At 47.1% G+C, this 16,937-nt stretch overlaps 1 protein-coding gene across 2 annotated transcripts; it reads left to right on the top strand.

The window, feature by feature from the left end:
- Nucleotides 1–453: 453 nt before the first annotated feature.
- LOC134156918 (sulfate transporter-like) lies at nt 454–15,584 on the top strand. Of its 2 annotated transcripts, XM_062605344.1 has the most exons (3): nt 454–8,989; nt 12,102–12,732; nt 13,543–15,584. In XM_062605344.1, the coding sequence occupies exons 2-3, from the start codon at nt 12,115–12,117 to the stop codon at nt 15,136–15,138; spliced, it is 2,214 nt and encodes a 737-aa protein (XP_062461328.1). In that variant the 5' UTR covers nt 454–8,989; nt 12,102–12,114; the 3' UTR covers nt 15,139–15,584. The 2 variants fall into 2 exon arrangements, with proteins under 2 accessions (XP_062461328.1, XP_062461327.1); XM_062605343.1 differs by lacking the exon at nt 454–8,989 and having other exon boundaries at nt 10,027–12,732.
- Nucleotides 15,585–16,937: the final 1,353 nt, after the last annotated feature.

Here is a 16,937-nt window from a genome sequence, read left to right as displayed (position 1 = left end):
TTTTCTTTTCTGTAGTAATCTCCTTCATGAACTTTCTTATTCTGGGCTAAGAATCCTTTATGCGGTTTGGATAATTGTAACTGAATTGGTATTACCAGAGTGGATTAGCCTAAGCCATATAAAAGCAGTGAGTGGAGTTAACGCCTATGTACGGAGTGAGCGCAGGATGGGAATTATGGTTTAATTCCTCACCATACCTGTTTTCCATTGAGTTCCCATTCAGAGCCGCTGGGTTGGTGTTGAGAGAGCTGGCACAACCATGGCAGCTCCTGCAGCTGGGTGCTGGCTTGGGAAGGGTTTGGCACCATGGCTGCTTTGGCACTGTGCTGGGTGGTGGCAGGGGAGCTGCGTAGACCTGCACACGTGCATTCAGCTGGTGGCAGTGCTGTGTGCTGGGGGAGTCCCTTTTTGGCACAGTTTGTTCACGTTACCAGAAAGCATCTCTAGAGCCTCTGCCCCTTTTAGACACTGATTTTTTTTCAACTAATGTTTTTCAAGAGAGCAGAGCAGTGCCAGAGAGCAGAATGTCTTCTCAAAGCCCTGATGAAAAACTGCAGTACGGCCAACAGTAAGCAGTGTGTGCTGTTATTGCATGTTTCTGCCTACCCGCAGCTACGTGTTCTCACCCCTTTACCCCATAGGCATGGGCAGCTGAGAGGGAGAGGATGAATGAGCAGCTGGCCAAGAGACTTCCTTTGAGGCAGGTCAGTTATGGGTGGGATAGAAGTAAAATAGTAAATGGCTCTGGCTGATCCTTTACACTCAAAATTCCTCTCTCCTGTACTCTTTTCATGCTGCCCAGGTGGAGATATTTTGATCTGTGACCATGCACAGATTTGTGTAGCCAGATTCTGAGAAAGGGAAAACCAATAATTATTTATTAAAAGATATTCTTTCAAATCCATTTCTACCTGTGTCAGGAAGAGAGGAATAGCAGTGTTGCTTCCAAGAAGTATACACTTTACACAGCTAGCAGGATGCATATTTGTAGCTCCTGGGCATCTGTTTGCATAAAAGCACAATAAAATAGCCATAAATTGATTTTCAAATAATTAATTTAGATTACAGCTGAAAGATATACTGGGGTGATTTATTGTATTTGGCTTCACTGCTGTTTCTGCAGACATGACTGGCAACATAGCCTCTAAATTCCATTTTAAGCAAAACACAAGAAGCCGTACTAAAATGCAACAGCAAAAGCAGCCAGTCAACCAAAAGAACAACTTTTAATGTTCTTAAAGATAACATCCAGAGGTCGTAGTATTAATAAGACTAGATTAATACATAGAGCCCTGCTTAAAACTTAACAGAAATAGATGGCATTTTCCAGAGAGTTTGGTATAATAGAGAGTCCTTTGGATTAATTGAAGATTAGAGTTTATCATGTCTGGAATTACTTAGAACAGTGGGGTTTCAGCCATTTTTCTTTGAGGCATAGAATAATTTTTAACAGAGACATGAAACTGATTTAAGTCTACTGGCAAGAAGCACATTTTGCTTAAGTATGTTTATGGACCCTTTAGAAATAATCCAATTTCAAGTTTAAGAATTAGGTTAAAAATAGTTGCCCTCAAGAATTTGTTTTATAAAGGATTTTTGTGTATCTACACATACACATATATGGGTGTACGTATTGTATGTATGTGGATACACACACTTTTGCTGCTCTATTATGAATGCAGCAGGTATATATATCCAGTTATGCTTTTGCAGTACTTGGGTTCTGCCTTCTGCTGTTTTGAATGAACAGTGGAAAACATATACCAGATTTTATAAGGGGAAATTTGGTGCACCCACTGCCTTCTACACTTTCTCTTATCCCTGCCTCTCAATGTAATTTGTAATCTATAGGAAGAGGGAATCTTGGAAGGATTGTGTTTGGGTTTATGCATCTGTCAGCAATAGGAATGTTCATCCCAGGTGCAACCTTCAGAGCCCAAGGCCAGAGTGGGATATGGTGTAAATCAGTTAATCTCCATTCCCAAACATTCTAATCAGCAATTATCAGTCTAAATGAAGAATTAAGATCATTAGCACATTCATTAATGACAACAACACAGCATTATGGAAATTAACACTCACAGTCCCAGCTATACTAAAGACTCCTGAGAAATGTCTTTATTAGTCTCCTGCTAAATGTCAGACTCTATTTTTATGGTTATTGCTGCTATAGATAGTGGGCTCAGTTCCTCCTCATGTGGCGGTTGCACTAATAAATGTTTCACTTGTGTGAACGTTTTGACATGGAAACAATTTTCAGTCCAATTCAAAAACCAGGAAGAGGTACTGCAGTGGGTCACGTGGTGCTTAGTTTTGGATTTATAATGAGATTGCCAACCATAGTCTTGTGTGATTTAGTGATCCTGATTTCCATTGAAGCTCCATCTGCACCTCCCAAATTCAGTGTGAGACCCACCTCCACCCTCTTGACACTTCTGTGTTTTGCTGTAAGACTTTGCATATAATCAACAGTAAATAGAAGAATCATTGTCTTTGTGTATATTGCTATTACATGTGACCTGCCAGATCTTTTGGTGAGGATAAAGCTCCTGAAGAGAGTGTGTAAACCAACCCCACACCCCCATCAGTTCCCCACATGCTGGGGATGGGAGAAAGGGGGCTATGGGCAGCTGGCAGGGGAGTACCACGGTTTCTTTCCCTCCATGAACACACTGGAGCCTCAGTCTGGTATGGGCTGTGTGAGGGTTTGTGTAGCTGAAGGAGTAACAGTGCTGCCCAGAAAGGATGGATAAGGTGAAGGTGTCTTTATTATGGGGCTCCTGTGTTATGCAGCGATGTGTCTTTGTAATGAGTGTAATAATAACACAGGACCTAGTTCCTGCTCAGTGCTGCTGCATGGGTCACTGTCCTGAACTACATATGTAAGGTATATATGTCTCCATTTCCTTCTGAAAGAGATATAAAAGTCTGTTGCTGATGCATCTGAAATGCAGAGGTGAGGTACTGGGGACAGGAAAGCATCCTGCCTGCCACAGCATGGTTTTGAGCTGGGCAATACCCAGCTGCCTCCCACAGCCTTGTGCTGAGGTCACCTGTGTACTCTGCCTGTGCCAGGTCCTAGATCTAGGTCTTACGTGGTGGGTTCCGTTCTTTCTCTGGCCAGACCTCTCTTGAGAAGGCCAGCAACACTGCACGTCTCCTTGGGTGCAGTTCCCTGCGCCTTTTCACTCAAGGGCTGTGCCACCTCACTCTTCCCCACCATGCTTTGGCTACTTGCTGTCATCTCCAGCGCTGCTGGTGCAGATTGCATTTAAGCAACTAGAAGACTTGTCACCCACACGTCTCCACTCTGAAACCAGCGCAGGAACACCCATGCTGGCCCTGCAGCTGGGCACACTGGTCAGCACTGACCTTAACGTCCCAGCACAGTGAGGAGCATGGCTAGGCTGTAGGGAGCTGCAGGTCTGGAGGAGGATCATAGAAACTGGAACAGGAGAAAACCTTTGAGCTGAGGGTGAAACTCTTCAGGCAAATAGTTTGTTTTAGGGCATTATCTTATGTTGCTTGTTTTTTTCACATGCTTTGGAAAGGTGATTACATGATTGAGGTGATTTACATTTTGATACTAATATGGTTAAGCTAATGAAGCTGTGACAAGCACCGGCTGCTCATGCCCTCCAAGGTGCTTTGTATCTGCGTAACTTATTTTGCTTTGCTGAGTCTTGATACAAGATACTGTTGTGAGACTTCCATATTGATGTAACTGTCCACACTAGAAGAGCTTTGCACTTCTACTTGCTGGCATAGAAAAAAGGAACAGTATCATTAGTGCAGACTTTGCACTGTGAATGACCTTGTTAAGTCCCAAGAATGACTTGCACTTGGTTATCATGTTTGTAAGCCTTTGTAGGATCAGCTGCTCATGTGAAAAATTACCTGATCTTTTACTTTCAGTCAGATTCTATCTGAAGGAGAAATAATTCTGAATCTTGCTTTTTCTTCTGAGATCATTACAATGCTAAAAGTGAGGCCTCTGGTTAGGTAAAATGGCAAATATTTTTATTTTTATATATATATAAAAATTCATAGTATAATTAGTACCTTTCTGGTTTATTTTCTATAGATTGTATATGCTAAGGCATTTTGCTGTTCTCTAGTGGGCAAATACAGAAAGTATTTCAGCATTGGATGGAGAATCAAATTTTCACTGAGTATATTTACTGCCAAAAATATGTGTTTGAATTCCATCTCTCTCCAGCTTTGAAAGCACTTGGCTCTTAGTCTGGCTTCCAAATGATCTCAGGACTCCACAGGAAGATAGGAAGTGAAACATTTTGCTGGACTCGGGTGCAAGTTTTTTATGTCTAATTTTTAACTTAAGGAAGTACATTTTCTGTATAATTGAAATGCAGCTGAAACATGGTGAAGGAGAGGTAAAGCTTCATGTTTTCTGGGAAGCACATGATGCTTTGAGTTCATCGGCCTCTTGCGTCCCTGACCATCATGTCTGGTGTCTTGCTATGCTCCAGGGTATGATTTTTTATTTAATTATTTTAAATTCAGAGTAATTTTAGACATTTGTGACATAATATTTTTCAGAATAAACCAAATGGCAGATTTTGCCTAGAGTAGCTTTTTCAGGCTCGAGAACCATTTTAACCAAACAGGACCTCCTGGAGTAGATCACACTGGTCGTCTGACCCCTAACCAGGTTACAAAATGGTTTATTTGAATAACGTTTAAAAATTGTATAGAATGTATTAAGCATCGCTTCTTACTGTGACTAATTTGTGCAGTAAACCCAAGGTATAATGTTTCCCCCAGTGCAGTGGTGGAATCAAGGGTGCTGGGGGAGCATCAGCCCACGCTGGATGGCTAACACAGGCCTTGCCTTGTGCCCAGCATGGGGGAGATGTGCTGCCATCAGCTCCTTGTTGAGTGCTGTGCTCACCGACCAAACGATTGTGATCTGAATTGTATTTTGTCCATCATCATCTATTGTCCTGCAATCAGCTATGGTGTCAGAATCAGCATGTTGTTGACTCTCCTTTATGCTGTTAGCTCTCTTATCAGTTGTCATTTTTAAACACTAATGTGCCTTACTGTCATTGTAGAAGATTTGTTAGCAAGAATTTTCTATCAAATATGGTAAAATCTTTGGGATTTCTTGATCACCATTAAAAGATTGTATTTGTTTTTTCTGTTGTCAGACATGTGCTTACTAGCTTAGGAGATGCTGCAGCTATACATTTTAAAAAGAGAAGCCACACACATTTGAGCATTGAGTCCCCAGTCCCCATTTCTCCTGACAGTTGTGCTCCATCCCTGCTGTAAGGTTCAGTGTATACACAGCTGTGTGCACTGCTCTCCTGCACTGTATGGTACACACATAATAGGCACACATGGAAGTTCCCTGGCAATGAAAACGGGGCATTGACTGACGATATGTGGCCAGCAGCAGGATTTCACCTTGTTCTGACTTCAGTTCTCTGTACAGCCAGCCTGCAGCTTGTCTCGTAACAAGTGATAAGCAATGTGATGGCAGTGATGTGCCGTTTGCCGGTGAGCAGCACCCTCCTGTGGGCCAGGTGATGCAAGAAACGACGGATTTGTTCAGGTTTGGTGCTACTTGCACTTTACAATATGTGTACTTACAGCACGTGGTATTACAGATTTAGCCTTACAAAATAGCTGCAATGTATTTCAGTGTTGACATAACAAGTTATATGACTTGGTCAGGTCATGGCCAGTCAGTCAGAGCAGAAATTAGAGCAGCTCTGGGTGCAGTTCTGGGCAGTTACTGTGAGCATTATCATGTCCTTGAGTTCTGCAAAAGATTTTCTTAATCGAGCACTGCTCAGCTCTTACTTGAGGATGCCTTTTACCTTAGGAAACCTCAGAGCCCATGGTGTTATTTTTGTGTTGGTGCCAAAAGAGCCGTAGGAGCACTCAATTATGGGGAATGCCAGCAGGAGCTTTCTGCTTTTTTGAAAAGCATGGGACAGCCACTGCCTTCAGCTGAATGAGTGATTCATGCTGATACAGAGCTAAGGGGCAATCAGCAGCACCTTTATCTGTGCTCCTCAAGGCCCTGTCTTACCTGTGAACAACTAATTCTCACCAAACATATTCCTGCACTAGAGGAGACCCCCCAGCCCTGTCTCCTGGGTCACAGGCTGGTGGAAGCTGATTGGGAAAGGTGCATCAGGGATCCAGTCCATGCAGAGCCCTGCCAGTGCCTGGTAAGCAGCAGGCTAGAAACTTCCTGAGCACTTAGACCTTTGTCACAGCTTTTGCAGCACTTCTTCATGAAGCTTCCTTCACGTTTCCTTTACTATCATCTTGACTCCCACCACACCCTGTGGCAGCTTGCCTCACTGCTTTGTTGTGTGGAAAAGTTTCTCCTTCAGTTTGAAATCTAATAGGAGATCCAGTCTTGTATAGCAGGTAGTTGGAGATGTGCTGCAGTTCCTGGGCTTCTTACCCACCTGCAGGAACGTCTTTCTGTCCTGTGGTGTTGAGATGTACCCTCCATAGCTTGCCTGTCCACTGCCTTGGTGTGCCATGAGCTGGTGCATGCTGCTGGGAGAGCTCAGGAGCCCGCGCAGCTCTGCCTGACACAGAGCCTGCCATGCTGCAGTGGGGCAAGTTGTACCTACAGGTAGGGTGACCCTGTGAGCCAGCCAACAGCTACAGGGGGAAGCAGCATCCTGCCAACACGGCCTTGGTGCCATGGGGGGCTCGTGAGTAGCATACACGGGTCGAGCCTGAACTGATGCCAAATGACCTGGGCTGAATGCCAGTTCAGTATGAAATAAAGATGTGCCTCCCTGACTTTATTCCACTGCATTCATCTGTAATCTATTTAATCTGCTTACAGAGCCATTATAGCATTTTCAATTGCCAACTTGATCATTTGGAAAAGGGTCATAAGCACTGGACATTCGTCATGCAGAGAAAAACATGAAAACAGCATGAAGTGCCACAGAAGTTAGCAGGGAATTATTTTTACCCTCCTTATATAAATTGGGAGTGCTCCTCAAATGCTTACTGTGATGTGCTTGGAAATGTTTCTTTTCTCCATCTCCTAGGAGTGGGCATCAGTGCTGGAGGGAGGGCTTGTAGCAGGATGTTAGCAGAGTGGACCGCTGTGTACCGTCCTCAGTGGCTGCACAGTTGATGGGTGTGTGACCTCTGCAGCCACATTCTTTTAGATCTGCTACCTCTGCACTTAGTTGCTTTGCAAGGACATATGGTCCATCTCACAGCTTTCAAAATAGACTAAAAAACATGCCTTGCATGTCTGTCTGCACGGTTAATTGCTGGGAGTGAGCTGTAGCTTAAATAGTTGCTCTTTATCATGTTTATTTGTAGATTCCCTGGTCCCTCTCAAACTCTGGAGTGCTGTGACTGCATTACCATGTGCAGTCACAGGGTGAATGACATTTTTTGCCTCATAGTATTTGTGTCTGGAGAGAACTTCGTCTTCGCATTGCATGCTCTGCTGTGATCCCTGTGTGTTAGCATAAACTTCCTTGCAAAGTAGTGGGAAGCTGCAAAAGCTGTTCTATTTTCTGGGATGTCCTGGTGCGCTGGTTCCACGTTCTCTGTTGTTATCTCTTGCAGAAACGTGAATAATTGCTTCCCAAGAAACCATCCAAGAGGTTCTGTTCAGCTTTTTTGCCTTTGGATGCTTTTGTGGCATTTTGCTCTGTCTCAGCAGTGGGACCAATTCTGGGCTTATCTCCTTTTCCTTCTATTTCCCTTAAGAAAGAAGATGATTTGCAAATGTATATGTATTGACATATCATTTCCAAGTGGAACTGATCCAGCAGCCATCTGAAAAGACTGTCAAGTCCCATATCTGAAGGGAAAGACAAGCATCTCTCTTAGATACCTGGCACCATTACCTGGCTCACTTGCCTTGTTTTTCTGTAAAGCTGCGTGTGATAAGTAACTGTGGAGCAGAGGGGTGCAGCCGTGTACTAAGCCAGGCTGGCCCATTTATGGAGCCAAGACATGTGTGCTGCTATTTGACAGGCTTCCAGAAGCCAAACAGTTGTCAATGTATTTACAAGCCTTAAGGCAAATCAAAAATCCTTGTGCAGTGCAGTTAGCTCTGTTCTAAGGGAAATGAGTGATGCCAGCTCATCCTGCTAAACAGAATTGGTGCATTGACACAGTGGCGAGACTTGAATTTGCAGCACTTACCCACTGCAAAGTGCCTGGGTAACAATCTCAGACACAATTTCATGGGTTTTTTCTACTTTAGGATAGGAAAGACAACAGCCCACTACTGCATTTTCCATGTACCTGGAACTTGGACTTGTGCTGCTCTCTTGCTAGCCTGCTGCAATGGCTGTTGCATAGATGAATGCTACATTCCTCATATACTATGCCGTAAGTGCAAACTTGGGATTTCATGCTTTCTGCTTGTCTTGAAAACAGAGGGTGCCATGCTGCTGGCAGGCAACATACTGCCTACAGTTGCATGGTTCAGGCTGATACCATCTGCCCAACCCAGCCTTGCCCAGAATGGAGCTAAACAGTTAAGTGAGTTTATAGTGGCAATAAAGAACGGCTCTTCAAGTTGAGTTTGAAAACAAACAGTTTCAGGAGTTAGCTGTAGTGACCTTGCATTTGGAGCAGTGCAGCCTCACTCGGCTCAAGGTCACATGAAGTTCTGTTGTGGGTTTCTTTTTTAAGCTGTCTTACACACATATTCTAGATCAAAGGTGAAGTGTTTGCAGTTCCTGCCCTTGCCTCACCTCATGCGGTAGAAGTGGTTTCAGAGATGTACACAGTGCTCAGTGTCACTATGTTCTTACACCCCTTCTGCTAGGATGGCGAACATAAAATGACCTCCAAGCCACAGCCTGAACTTCCATCACAGAGAGGACTGCGCAGAACCTGCCCTAGCATGAAGGTTTGCTGTTTTGAAGAGTTTGGTACCGAGAACCTCTGCAGAACAGAAATGCATGGGGAAGCCAGCTGGGACAAGGAGCTTGAGAATGTAATTGCAGTGAAAGTATGGAATATTTTAAAGTTAAGTGTATAAAAGCAACTGGGAATCTGTGCACAAGAAAGGGAGGAAAAAAGTGTAGGGGAGGATGGCAGGGGAGGCACAGAGGCAGAAGGAATGGAAAAGAACTGCTCCCCAAAACCTATTCCCTGAGGAGGTGGAAGAGCATGGCTATATGGCTCATCAAGCAATATCAGGTAGTAAAACAAATCATAGTAAACAAAAATTCCAGATTATGTGAGTGAAGGTGGCAGTAGGAAAGAAAAGCAGCAGCAAGCTGTGAAGGCAGGGGAGAGGTTATAGGTAGCCTGGATCCTGTCACAAATGGAAAAAGGCTTTGTCCCGTTTTCATGGTGGACAGGTCAGAGATGCAGAACTGGAAATTAATGCTTCCTAAACAAGATCAAACCCCAGAGATGAATTGTGCTCAGATGTGTGTCATCCCAGCAAACACGCTGACTTAAAAGACCAGCCTGGCCAGCTCTTTGGTGACTGACTCACCAGTTCTTCAGTGACTGAACTTCAGGATGAAGGAACCACACAGAAAATAGAAATCTGGGTCATTTGTTGAGGAAGAAGGTGGAAAATCTAAATCAGTAAGTAGAGACTACATCAGGCAGGCCAAGACACATCATGAGCAATGTCTAGGAAGGATTATAAAGCATACAAAGGGATCATCTTTTAAAGACAGGAGGAACGACAATATTAAGGAAAGATACAGTCCATTACTGAAAGAAGGGGAAGGGGGGCTATCAACAGATGTACCTGAAAATATATATGAGCTGTGGAGGACTGGCAGAGAATAAAGAATGCATATAAATAGCTAAATACATTGAGCAGCTGTCTCCTCTACCATGTGCTCTCATTTCTTCCTGCTGCCAGAGAGCACTGATGTTTCTTATTTATTTACTTCTAATTACTGAGATACAGGCTTCCACTGATGAGATAAATGTAGCTCAGGATGCTCATCTTCTTCTTCTCTTCCCTCAGGGTGTCTCCCCAGCATCTAAATCAAAGCCTTATGAAAATGGCCCACAGCCATAGCTCATAGCCATAGCCTCCATAGCCCACACCATCTCCCTTAACGCTGTGGGATCTCAGCCCCCTCCCCAAGCCCAGAACACAGTCAGTGCCAGAAGCAGAGGAAGGGGCCGAGCTGCCTCACTGGAAGGCGTTATTCCTGCTCCATAGAGCAATGGCACAGCCAGCAAAATCTTGGGGACTAGGTTGATGGAAAAGAGATGGAAAACAAAGGGTGAAGAATGAGGTGAGTGGGAGTGTGTGCTGAGAGGTCTGGTGCAGGTTGTTTGCAGGGATCACAAGGGCAGAACAACTACAGCAGGTATTTATGAGGCTGCTGTTTCAATGCAGGATGATGGAATGTTACCTTTTTTCCCTGACTGCTAATGCAATTGATCGCCTTTACCTACAAAAGAAATGCAAACCTGCACTTTACCGAATTGTGCTTACTTCTGCAAAGCAAAATCCTTCATTTGTGCTAAAAAAATCCGCTCTGGTCTCTAAAAGCCATGTGCAGAAGGTGGACTGTGCAGGTTTGACACATCGTGAGTTCTTTATCTACCTAGAAGTACCCTGCATCATCATCACCCCTTTGCAGTCTGTGCAGAGCTGTGTCTAACAAAGCCACTGTGAAGCTGGTGCTTCTGGAAGGGGCCAGGCAGTGATACAGGCACACAGGGAGCAGGCGGGCAGCTACTGGGAAAGAAAAGTCATTCTGGAACAAGCTGTGCTTTTTGATTGGTTTCTGGAACAAAAGCTTGTCCAGAACAGATGAAAACCTGAGTGGAGAAGCCCGGCAGGACTTGGGCCACCATGCACTCTCAGTTCAGGGAGGGGCAGAGCAATAGCACAGGCATGAAGGTTTCTTTGCATCGTTCTCCTTGTTTAGCAAACACATCTCCAGATACCAGCAATACTGTTATCTGGCAGGAGCACTTCTCTAAACCCCTTCAATTATTCTTAATGGCCAGAACAAGTTTTCATCAAAAATACTCCCCCAGAACGATGTTTGTTTTCAAAATACAGCTCTGTTTGGCTGGCTGCACCATCTTCATCGGCTGGAGCTAGATAAAAGGGCCAATTGCTTGGCTGAGTAACTCAGATCTCTTCCCAAGGGAAGTGGCACAGGATCCAGAAGGAAGGCGAAGGCAACAGGTTTGCAGTCGTTAGCCTCAAGCTTGATTTGTTCAGTGTGTGCTGCGAGGTGAGGAGACAGATCTGTCCACAAGGGAGAAGCTCCAGGTAGTGAGGAAACACCCCGTGTGTCTCTGCAGCCAGAGGTAAGAGATATGGGATGGACTAGTGATGTGAAACAAACCCGTAGGGCAGGAGAATGGGCTTTCTCATCATCCCAGTTCTGTGTCTGAACTGCAGCCACTCTGGATCTCCTCTTGGGAGAGCTCCTGTCTGTGTGTATTGTTCATTTTTGACAAAAAGGTTTTCGCTGTGCCTGTATTTTGACTGAAAATCTTGAAGCAGCTCTGGGAGGTGCCTGTGTTACTTAACCAGACTGAAGAAGTGAGATGCTTTCATTCTGCAGACAGGAGCCCCTGTGATGGGCCTGTTTGATGCAAGTCAGCAATGTACTTCAATATTTTGAGGTGTTAAAGCAAAAATTACTTTGTACATTGCCTCCTTTATCCGTGTGTTACATTCCCAAAGCATCACTTGGAATATCCCAACATTTTCAGAACAGGTTTTGCTTAAGTGAATGTGTCATCAGGAAATGCAGAATTCCTGATGAAGTGTTAGGTTCAGTGAAATGATATTGTCTGATTTTAGCCCACTTTGCTGGACTGTTTCAAAACAAGAGGTATGTTGGGAGGGAGCACAGGGGGCTTTACAGCTCTGTCCCTGATGTGGGCACCTGTGCCAGTGTGAATGCAGTTCAAACCATGGTTTCAGGGTTGTGGTTAATCAGGCCCATAAATGAAAACCAATAAATTAACCAGCACTATGGGAAAGTGCTTTTCTGTTTGGTTTGTCTGAGGTTATTTTTATTTACGTATCCATGCAATCTGCATGAGCCCTGGAGCTAAGCAAAGCACCTTATGTACATAACTGCAACGCTTCATGGCTGCCTGCTCTCCTGCCTTAGCTCTCCTGGTGCAATGGAGGACACGTCAAGACAGAAGTCAGGACAGAGCAAAGACACACTGTGCTCCCCAGTGCCAGAAGAGCCTCCTTCAAACTTTATACATGTCAAACTGGAGGAGTATGAGCCTGCAGACTTCAGCACCAAGGAACTCATTCTAAAGAATGCCAGAGAGGTCTGCACATGCACTCATCAAACCATCATCACCTTCTTCTGTCGGCTGTTCCCAGTGCTGGACTGGCTTCCCTGTTACAAGGTCAAGACACAGTTGCTTGGGGATGTCATATCTGGGCTCCTGGTGGGGATAGTCGCCATCCCTCAGTCCATCTCCTACTCCCTCTTAGCCAACCAGGATCCCATCTACGGAATCTACACCAACTTCTTCTGCAACATCATCTATGTTGTTATGGCCACTTCACGCCATAACTCTGTGGGCTCCTTCGGCGTCCTGTGCCTGATGATTGGGCAGTCTGTGACCCGGCACCTCCAGCTAGCAGGGTACAGTGATGACAGCGCTGGCTCTTTGCTGCTGGGCAACTCCACCTCCTCCAGTAACGGGACGAGTGCCTGTGACAGGAGCTGCTATGCCATCACTGTGGCCCTTTCTTTGAGCTTTCTGGTCGGTCTTTACCAGGTACAAATATTTGCTGTTCTGCTGTTTCCTTTACGACCTTTCCATGCTAGGAACTTCTCTGTGCTAAAGATCTTGAAGCTCCTGTCTTGGTTCAGGCTTACAAGTCGTGAGAAACCTTTCCTGATGTGGCTAGACCCTGACACCTTTGAATCAAATGTGGTGATTTAGAAACCCACAAACACAACTGAAGGGGGGGGGTGGGTATTTCCTCCTGTATGACAGGCCGTGTCCTTGTATGTCCTTATGATCAGACACAGCAAGGGAGGAGAAAGAACCACTTTCCCACTACCCCAGTCCTGGAGCTGGGCCAGCTTCTGCTGCAGGTTAGAGCAGGTTTGGGGCTGGCAAAAGCAGCTCTCAAAGGCCCTGCCATCAGCAGGGGCTCCTTCAAAGCCCATGCTCCCTGGGGATGTCCTCACTGCCTGAGCCTTCCTGTCATTGAACAGCTTCAGGCTCTTGCACTGGGACAACTAATATTCTGTGCATCACACCAGTTATATGCCACTGAGTGATGTTTTGATGGGGCTGCTGCCTGGACTTTGTGTTAACTATGTGCCTGTATTGCTTGTAAGGAGACAGTGGTAGGGACCTTATAGGCTTCTTTGTATGGCACCCTAACCACAGACAAGTGTTATAGGTAGGTCTCTTTAGTTTGTCGTACCCCAGATTAACTACTGAAGACAAAGTACCCTGCCTCACACTGACTGCTCAGCAGACAGAATAGAAGTGAAAGCAAACTGACATAAATTGACAGCCACCTCTTCCAGCCCTTCTCATCGATGCTAAAGGTATGGCTGGCTTGCTTTTCAGATCCTGCTGGGGGTTTTACAGCTGGGCTTTGTGTCTGTCTACCTGTCAGAACCTCTCCTCAGTGGCTTTGTGACCGGCTCCAGCCTCACCATTATCACCTCCCAGATGAAGTATCTCCTGGGACTGAAAATCCCTCGTCATGAAGGGGTAGGGTCCTTCATCCTCACATGGATTGACCTTTTCAGATACATCCAGAACACCAACATCTGTGACCTGGTTACCAGCTTGGTTGCTTTGGCCATCATAGTGCCTGTCAAAGAAATCAATGACCGGTATAAGGAGAAGATGAAGGCTCCGTTCCCCATAGAGCTGCTGGTGGTCATTGTAGCCACAGTAGTATCTTACTACTTTAACTTTGAAGAGCGATACAAGTCTGATGTTTGTGGGGATATCCCCACTGGTTTCAGGAAACCCACTCTACCAGATATAAACCTGTTTTCCAGCCTGGCAGTTGATGCTGTGCCCATTGCTGTTATTGGCTTTGCTATGACCGTCTCCCTGGCAGAAATCTTTGGCAAAAAGTATGGCTACCCTGTCCGTGCGAACCAAGAGATGATTGCCATTGGCATGTGCAACCTCATCCCTTCTTTCTTCTACTGCTTTGCCAGCTCTGCAGCCCTGACCAAGACTTTGCTGAAGGAGTCCACGGGGACACAGACCCAGGTCTCTGGCCTGGTCACCTCTCTGGTGCTGCTGCTAGTGCTGCTGTGGATTGCCCCGCTCTTCTACTCACTGCAGACCTCCATCCTGGGGGTGGTCACCATTGTCAACCTGCGGGGGGGCCTGAGCAAGTTCTGTGACATCCCCCGCATGTGGCAGCTCAGCAAGCTGGACACGGTGGTGTGGTGGACAACCATGCTGTGCTCCACGCTGATCACCACGGAGATTGGGCTCCTCGTGGGTGTCTGCTTCGCTCTGCTCTGTGTCATCTTCCGCACGCAGAGGCCCCGAGCCACGCTGCTGGGCAAGGTCAGCAGCACAGAAATCTATGAGGACCAGTCCACATACAAGCAGCTCAGCAGCATTGCCAACATCAAAATCTTCCGCTTCGAGTCATCTCTCTACTATGCCAACAAGGACTATTTCAAGACTGTTCTCTATGAGAAAACGGGGGTAAATCCTGGCCTGCTGACTGCTAAGCACCAAAAGGTGGAGGCCCAGGCAAATGCAGACCCAGGCAAGAGAAAGAGCTTTTTCGGCACCAGGTTTGTCTGCCTGAAGCAAGCCAAGAAAAGGTCTGGGAAGCCTCCAGAGGATGCCTGTCCTCCCTCCCTAGACATGCACACCCTCATCCTTGACTGTGGGGCAATGCAGTTCATAGATACTGTGGGTCTCTCAGTGCTAAAGGAGACACGTCATGACTATAAGGAGGTTGGTGTTCAGGTACTCCTGGCCAACTGCAACCCTTCCCTCCGCCACCGGCTCCGGGAGGGAGGCTGGGCTGGTGAGGCAGACAGTGGTGGGCAGCTGGCTTTCCACAGCATCCACGATGCCGTGCGGTTTGCTGAACGGTGGTACCGTGTCCAGCAGGAGGAGAGCAAGGACAAGGATGCTCTCCAGGATGCTGAAGACCTGAACTTCCAGGTGTCTTTATAAAGCTGTGTGTAAGGACTGTTGCCTAATGGGGACAGGCTTGGGATGTACTTGAGAGCAGTTTTAGTCTGCACTCAGAGCATGCATAAAAGACTTTGATGAACTGTCAGCAGCAGGCATGGGGCAGGCATGGGGAAGGTGTGGATTTCAGCAGACATTGCGAATTGGTGGATAATCCGAGCGGCTTCTCAAGGGCTGTCCTGTGGGAGAGGAGCTTGGATGGGGTTTCACCCCTGTCCCTGTCGGAAGGGCTGTGGGGCAGGAGGTGCCGTGGGTGCCGGGACCCGTGTCTCGGGTGGGTTCTGGGGGGCACGATCGAGCCGCGCTGCTCGGCTGAAGCCGGGGCCGACCCCGAGCGCCTCCGTCCCTGGAGCCGCCGCCGCCGGGGGCAGCGGGGCTGTGCCGGTGCCCGCTGCTCCGAGCGGCTGGGGCCGAAGCGCTGCCTCTGGCCCCGGAGGAGGTGCGGCGCGGGGCGGAGCGGAGCGGAGCGCACCCACCGCCCGGAGCACTCGCCGGCAGGGATGTGCGGGAGCAGGGGGTGAGCGGCAGCACCTCCGGGCTGGAGCCGTGCCCTCGCTGACAGGGTGACATTCGGAGCTGGCTGAAAGGGCCCCCAGCATGGGACAGCCCTGTCCTGTGTTAGAGGTGCTGCCGCAGAACAGGTATCGCTGCTGCAGTGGCAACCACAGGAGGAAGCTTTGCAGGGCTCTGTGAACGACCCAAGCTTTACGCCTAAAAATGCTGTTCCCCGTGGCACCCTGGTATTAACCACCATCGGGCTGGTTACTGGGAGAGGGAGGGTTGAAACGGGACACTAAGGCAAAGGAGGGAGGAGCTGTAGGCAAGGTCTGACATCGACTCCTCTGAGGACCACTCGTGGTGCTTCCCGCTTCCCCGCAGGGAATCACAGCCCCAGGCTCGGAGGCCAAGCATGAGGGTTAGCAGCTCCTGTGCTGTGCCTCTTGGCTGTGCAGCTCAAGGTGTGCACCCACACACAAGAAAGGGGCTGCAGCCAGGAAAGCTCACAGACAGACCTTTATCTTGTTATGTGTCGATTCCTTCTGTGTGCATTTCCAGTGCCCATATGGTGGCCCAATGCAGAATAACTGGGGAAAGACATCCTCTCTTGTGGTGCATTCCTTTACAAATTGCACTGTGGAGAAATGAACACCCCAAGGCAACTTCGGGTGCTAGACAACAAAGCCACTCACTCACCTCCCCAGACGTGCAGCAGCGGAGGTTATGGCCTGATTGCAGCAGGGATGAGAGCCACCAGTCCCACTCGCTCCTTCACTCACTAATGTATATTCATCTTTTGCCACCTTTATTTTCAGACTGCCCTTCTCTTCCCACACAGCCAGAGTCAATGTGGGAAACAGATTGCAGAGGCTCATTTATTTTCCAAACACCCTGCTGCATGGAGTTTGCAGCTCCTCAATGGCCACAGAACAACAGCAACAAACTTGGCAACAGCAAAACACTTCCCTTACAAACAAAGAAAGAAGTTTCAGAGAGCTGCATAGGGTTCATTCAGCTGACATTCCTTGCCTTCTGTGTTGTGAGCTGCAGGGGAGGAGAGGTGCCTTCCCCTGCTGTTATTAATAGACAGGGGTTTACATGACTTCCATGGCTGGAATTACAGGTTTCTTCCCCATAAAAGGTATCTGACATCCCCACCTGCTCTTCATACACTGTAAATCAGGAAAAACTGTGCTGCAGCTTGCAATGGCTACGGTTCTCCCAGCGTTTGGAAGAATCTGGGCTGCCTTCCACATACACAGCTGGATGCTGTGCAGCTGCAT

The sequence above is a fragment of the Pezoporus occidentalis genome, unplaced genomic scaffold (genome assembly GCF_034315485.1).
Source record: "Pezoporus occidentalis ecotype Australia unplaced genomic scaffold, CSIRO_AGI_Poc_V1 ctg91, whole genome shotgun sequence".
NCBI lineage: Eukaryota > Metazoa > Chordata > Aves > Psittaciformes > Psittacidae > Pezoporus > Pezoporus occidentalis.
The sequence above is the reverse complement of the archived record's forward strand: the minus strand, read 5'-3'. Positions and strand labels throughout refer to the sequence as shown.